The 6,826-nt window shown below is 43.4% G+C and overlaps 1 protein-coding gene across 1 annotated transcript in view; it reads left to right on the top strand.

Annotated features, from left to right (window-relative positions):
• Positions 1-6,826, top strand: part of PKHD1 (PKHD1 ciliary IPT domain containing fibrocystin/polyductin) — a 433,351-nt gene that overhangs the window by 4,407 nt on the left and 422,118 nt on the right. Inside the window, exons 4-5 of the mRNA XM_007451921.1 lie at positions 1,232-1,340; positions 5,553-5,610. Coding sequence (XP_007451983.1) covers positions 1,232-1,340; positions 5,553-5,610 — 167 coding nt within the window. The remainder of the gene's footprint in view (positions 1-1,231; positions 1,341-5,552; positions 5,611-6,826) is intronic.

Here is a 6,826-nt window from a genome sequence, read left to right as displayed (position 1 = left end):
CTTCCCGAAACGGGGCACGAACCCGCGTCTCCTGCATCGGCAGGCGGACTCTCAAGCACTGCGCCACCAGGGAAGCCCTGAAATTTATTTTAATAATACATTTTATTTAACTCAACATATCCAAAATATTGCCACTTCACATGTAATATAGATTATTAATGAGATACTTTATATCCTTCTTTGAATACAAAGTCTTCAAAATCCAGTGTGTATTTTACGCTAATAGCATATCTTAATTGGGACCAGCCACATTTCAAGTGCTCAATAACCACATATGGCTAATGGTTAAACACATTGGACAGTGAAGATGTAAAGATTTGTCATACTAAAGATTTTAGGAGAAGTTTTGGAGGGGAGGCACATCTAAAATCTAACTCCTTATTCATCATATTCCCCCTCTCACAAAATTCAGATTGAATGGCAGCCTCGAAGAGGCAAAGAAATCACTGTGATCCTCATGAAAAGAGGAGAGAAGGTCTAGGACGCTCTTTATGGATATGTGAAGTGTTTATGGGCTGCGGGGGTAATTATTAAGTCAAGAATTTTGGGCAACATATAAAATCAATGCCTTTTATTAGAAAGAGCCTAGGATTCAGATCCTCCTTTGCCCTTAAACTGTGGTGTTTGCATACCCAGGTCTCTTAATCTATATGGAACTTGTTATTTTTTTTTTTATTTTTTTTTATTTATTTATTTTTTTGCGTTACGCGGGCCTCTCACTGTTGTGGCCTCTCCCGTTGCGGAGCACAGGCTCCGGACGCACAGGCCTAGCGGCCATGGCTCACGGGACCAGCCGCTCCACGGCATGTGGGATCTTCCCGGACCGGGGCACGAACCCGCGTCCCCTGCATCGGCAGGCGGACCCTCAACCACTGCGCCACCAGGGAAGCCCGGAACTTGTTATTTTTTAAATGGAAACTGGAATAGATTATCTATCAGTGTCCGCTCCAACTCGTAAAGTCCTGAGAAACTGTGAGGCTGAGAAACAGGACAAAATTTAAAAAAATTTTTGGTACTTTCAATGAAAACTTCATAACTTCTTTTGCTGAAGGATCCGATGTTTAAAGTCTATTGGATGAGTGGAAAGAGGAGGTGAAAGGTGAAATACAGGACTCCTGGGTTAGCTCTGTTTCACAGGTGCAGGGGGGAAATTTGAAGTGGTCAAGTGGGGCTGCCAGCTTCGGCAATTCATAGTCTTTGATTCACCAGGATTGCCACGTTCTGCCCTCAGATCTCTGCTGTCCGAAGCACATGAAGGTCTCTATTACCTGGAAGTGCAGGCTGGGGGACAGGTCGTAGGCAGCCCAAGTTCAGGACCACGAGACAGCTGCACCTTCAAGGTGGGTACCAAGCATGGAGGAATGTGTTTGCCTGGTCTGAGAGTGTGCTTGCGCTGTCGACAAGAAAGTTATAAATCAGCTGGGGAGTCTTTCTGCTTTGCCAGGATGAGAGGAACAGGTGGATGATAGTTACGGAGTTTCTGAGACTATCTTAAGGTAAGTATTGAGCACGTGTATGTCAGGCTCTCACTAATTGCTTTATGCACGTTCATTTAATGCTTACAGCAATTTTATGGGGTAGCTTTTTTTTTTTTTTTTTTTTTTTTTTTTTTGCGGTACGTGGGCCTCTCACTGTTGTGGCCTCTCCCGTTGCGGAGCACAGGCTCCGGACACGCAGGCTCAGTGGTCATGGCTCATGGGCCCAGCTGCTCCGGGGCATGTGAGATCTTCCCGGACTGGGGCACGAACCCGTGTCCCCTGCATCGGCAGGCGGACTGTCAACCACTGCGCCACCAGGGAATCCCTATGGGGTAGCTTTTTATTATCCTGCTTTTACGGATGAGCAACTTGGGGCTCAGGGAGATTAAATAATTTGTCCATGTCATCTAGTTTGTAAATTGCAGAACCAGGATTGGAACCTGCATCTAAATCCTCACTTATACTGAAGCCCATAGAGGAGCCACAAAGATTACCATTGTGCATCAGTGTTTCATTTTACAGCTGAGATCATCCGGAGTGTAAGCATGGTGAAGGGACTCAGGGACCCAAGTTCCTTCCTCTCTGCTTAACGGTTGATTTCTGCTTCTTCTTCCAACCCTAGACTGAAAGGGCATGTGCTGTTGGAATTCTCCTTCGAGCTCAGAGAGAGCAAAAAGCAAGCAGATAGAGTTTACGAGTCGATGCCTGCTTATTTTAGAGCTTTCAGATGCATTAATTTTATGTTGGGGCTTTGTTTTATGTTGTTGAGTCTACTGTCCATTTCAGATTGGTTTTACACTAAAATGCTCTCTGAAAGCATAGGTTCTAGATTTTCCATAAAATGCAGCAGTTTGGCAGGGTTGTACTTGCCCCAGGGAGCCTCTGTTTAAGAGCAGTTCCTAATAACACAATTTAGTTATTAATCAATGCTCCTTTACAACAAGACTTCATCTTCTAAATTCATCTCTCATACGATCCACATTTTACATAGGCAATTCATCTTTAGAATTTGGAATTTGCCATCAATTCACATTTAACAACTTGTTTCTTACTCCAAGAGAATCTTGTTTTCCAGAATTTTGCTTTTGCACGTATGCGGCAGAAAGAAAAAAAATTCTTTTTTGTTAAGACCCACACCAGCACCTCTACATTGTATCAGTGAATAAAACAGAAGAGAGACAGCTGAGCATGGTCCTTAATCACTGTGCTGTTTTTGGTTTTGATGTCCTTTCACCCCAGATAATAGTTTTCCTACTTATTAAAAGACCGTTAAGGAGAGAGAGGGGAAAGAAGAGAAACACTTCCTAAAATTGCACATAAAAGAAAGCAAGTCCTCCGGTGATTCCACTAGCTCGGTGAATTGATGAAAAATCACCAGGGGATGCAGTTAATGAGAGGCATTCTGAGCTGAAGGAAACCCAGTGCCTCTCTTTGTTTGGGGACTGGGGCTGGGGGAACCATATGTATTAAAAATTAATTCCACCTCTCCAGTCCACTCCAAAGAGCCTGCTGCAGGCACTGACAAGTTTGAACAACTCACAGAAGGTTTATCAAGCAGCTGGTAGCTGCGGCTTTATCATTCTCATCCTCTGCTTTTCTGCTCCCCCCACCTTGCTGCGGCCAACCCCATTCGGGCTCAGGGATCAGCATGCAGGAAGCTAGCTGGATTTGGAAGCTCGTTAATTTTTCACTTTGTCATGTCTCTAGCTTCGTGGGTGACCAGAGACCTGTTTCTCTTAGAAAAGTGCCATTTTATATTGTGTCAGCTCAGAGATTCACAAGTGAATCCTTTTTTGAGGTTTCACTCTGAGCCTGCCCTGCCACTCTCTGAGGACCTGGGAGGGAGTGATGCAGGAGTCGCCTTCTTTCCCCTGCACTTCTGGTGGAAGGCTCTCAGCCTGAAGGATAGACCTTGAATTTTTTTTTTTTTTTTTTTTTTAACATCTTCATTGGAGTATAATTGCTTTACAATGGTGGGTTAGTTTCTGCTGTATAACAGAGTGAATCAGCTATACATGTACATATATCCCCATATCTCCTCCCTCTTGCATCTCCCTCCCACCCTCCCTATCCCACCCCTCTAGGTGGTCACAAAGCACGGAGCTGATCTCCCCGTGTGATGCAGCTGCTTCCCACTAGCTATCTATTTTACGTTTGGTAGTGTATATATGTCCATGTCACTCTCTCACTTCGTCCCAGCTTACCCTTCCCCCTCCCCGTGTCCTCAAGTCCATTCTCTATGTCTGCGTCTTTATTCCTGTCCTGCCCCTAGGTTCTTCAAATCCATTTTTTTTTAAGATTCCAAATGTACATGTGTTAGCATATGGTATTTTAGACCTTGTATTTTAAATTGGAAATCGAGAGGTGTGTTTCCTTGTGTGGTTTGGATTCAGTTGTTCTGTCTGCCTCAGTTTCTAACATCTGGAAGATGGGCAGTAACCACTGCTCTGTATCATGAAGCTCCTATGATAACATTCCAGTGGGAATGACAATGGTATGAAGGGCGTCCCAGTGGGAGTTGAAGGTCTGGGTGCAGGAGGAGGCTGGGAGGGGTGCAGTGTACGTTTGGCAGGTGTGTGTGGAGTTGCATTAATCTTTATCCTTCAGTGAGATCAGAGCCAGCTCCCAAACTGTGAGGTCACAGCATTCTTATTTTGACCTCCTAACTGTACATATTTTCTGTGAACTCTTTTCTAACCCTTTCTGTTAGGAAGGGAGGAAACAAGCCTTGATGACAGACTGTACAGCCATGTGAATCAATACATAAAACCTGCACTTGCCAAGCCAGCATCAGCTTTGTTAAAATGTCTGTTGATTCTCCATGTCTGATGAGGGTTGTTGATTAACACCAGAGTTATTCTTTATTGCTCTTCTCCCTGGGAAGGTGGACTCCTGGGGTGCTGGAAGCACACCAAGCAAAACAATTTGCTGTCTTTGTTTTGCAAGTGGGAGGTACAGGAGGTTAGGGGAGTGAAGGTGGTCTAGGCGTCTAGAGTAGGATGGGGGTGAAAGTAGCAGGAAGGGGAGACCAGATCTCTTCCTGGGTGAGTCATTAGGCCATGGCTCAAACCTTGGCCAGGTCAGTCCATCCTTACGATTCTCTCTTTTTTCATGCTGGCCCTGACTATGAAATGCTCTAATCTGGAACTAACTCAGAGGCCTATAGGTGAGATGGAGTTCCCGGAATTGTCTCCTTCTCTCCTCTGCTTCCAGGCAGTGTATCAGTCATCTCAGATGGGGCCACTGCATTCATTCACAAAAATGTGAATGTCTTTTACATACCAGGCTGTGCCCAGGGATACAACCAATGACTCAGCCAGGCATTGCCCCTGCCTTTCTGGAGCTTGTAGTTAGCAGTTGATGTGCTTCAGGGGGTGAGGGCATCATAGGATGACTTGAGTGCCAGGACCAGGCTTCTCCAGGCTCCTGCCTCTCCAATCAATGCTGGTTTTCTCCTTGGAGAGTAATGTTGCTTCTCATTCCTTGCATCCTTTGAATCATTGTCCTCCCAACAGGCACCTTCCATTTTCCCAAACAAACTTCCCTTGTGTATCTCTCCAACTTCCAATTTTTTATAGCTTGCTAATCCCTACCAAGGTGCTGGCTGATAATAATTTAATTTGCAATCCTTTTTATCTAAATAAGCAAACTATTGTCTAGAAAAATTAAAAAAAAAACTTCAAGACCCCAAGATATCAAGTTGCAATAATGGAATTAAAAGGTTGGTATTTTAAAGCATGGCCTGCCTACCTTTCCTTTGGTAAAACATGTTCCTGGTATGGCAGGTGAGCAAGTAGAAACAGACTTGCCCAGGTGTGAGGGATATGGTGCAGGGAAGACATAGGACCTTGATCAGATTCCCTTGACCTCATCTATGGAAGAACTATAACAATGTCTGTTATCTCTGCTTCAGAAATATCTTGAAGATGAAAGGAGATAGATGTAAGGTGATTTGAGGAAATGCAGCCACTTGCTGCCTTAGATGAATGCTCTGTGAGGAATGACTTAGGCTTCCTGTGTATGTGGCTGTGATGTTCTAATGAAATGCTCACTGTGATAACATTTTCTAAACAGTTTTCCAGGGCACAGACACCCATCGTTTACCAAGTTAATCCACCAAGTGGAGTGCCAGGTAAGAAATCTCCTATTAAGATAGCAATAAATATAAATCCCTTTGCTGAAGCTTATTGCAAACTCTTCTACCCAGGTGGATGGTTTCTATAAATAGGAAATTTTAACCGCTTCTCTGATGCGGTTTTGAAAATAAGCGTCAATCTCTGGTTTATTTTTAACCTGGTTTGGTTTCACCTCTGGGCACTTTTGCTCTATTACTTCACTGATAACCAAAGGAATCTTAATGTGAAAAGAAAAAGAGGCCAGCAAAATCAAACCAGATGTTGCTGGAGAATGGAGAATATAGACATCATCATCACTCCTAACTTTATAATCATCCACATAATAACAAACCTTTATTGACCCTTCCTGGGAGTCAGGTTCTGTTCTAAGCTTTATTATTATATTATCTCATTAGATCTTCACAACACCTGATGATATAGGAACTATTATTATTTTCATTTTGGAGGTGAGGAAATGAGGTACCAAAAGGTTAAGTTATTTGCCTAAAGTCGTAATGAGTGGTATAGCTGAGATTTGAACACAGACAGTCAGAATCCAGAGTGGGCCCATATACCTTACATTTTATTTTGTGTTGAGCCAAGTTGGGTACCACTTGGAAGCCCATTAACCCTGGTCCTGATCCTGGGGGTTTGAGTTAGAGAGCACACTTACATGCAGAGACTAGGAGGCTAGAAACGAAGAGAGAGAACGCTGGGAGGGTGGTTGTAAAAGAAAGAATTGCAACTAAGAAACAGGTTCAGGACCTGCCAAGCCTGCCTTAAAACTAAGTAGTAAACAGAGCTGGGATCACATATAATTTGCTGTCTGATTCTTGACAAATTCCTACATCACTTTCAAGTTTTATTTGTTCAGGGTTTCCAGATGGTATAAGTATGGGAATACAAGTTGCTCAATTTTTCCATGTGGTTGCATCTCAATGCATAAACTGATCTAGTTGTTTCGAACGGTTCAAGAATGTCAAAATGAATATCTGAGTCACTGAAAAGTGTCTGTACTTCTGGTGTGTGTGTGTATAGACACGGATGATGTATGTGTGTATTTAAATTACATCCTGAAGAATATGAATTCGGCCTTGTCTTATTAAGGCCTGTTATTCACAGATCTGTTCCTTTCCATTCATCTGAATAATCAAGACGTGATCATGTTTTATTAAAAAGAGCTGTGGTCTGTGAAAGCCACACGCTGTCATTTTGTGTGTGTGTGTCGTCCCG

The sequence above is a fragment of the Lipotes vexillifer genome, unplaced genomic scaffold, assembly GCF_000442215.2.
Source record: "Lipotes vexillifer unplaced genomic scaffold, Lipotes_vexillifer_v1.1 scaffold147, whole genome shotgun sequence".
In the NCBI taxonomy this organism is placed as follows: domain Eukaryota; kingdom Metazoa; phylum Chordata; class Mammalia; order Artiodactyla; family Lipotidae; genus Lipotes; species Lipotes vexillifer.
Note: the sequence above shows the minus strand (reverse complement) of the source record. Positions and strands in the feature narration are given on the sequence as shown.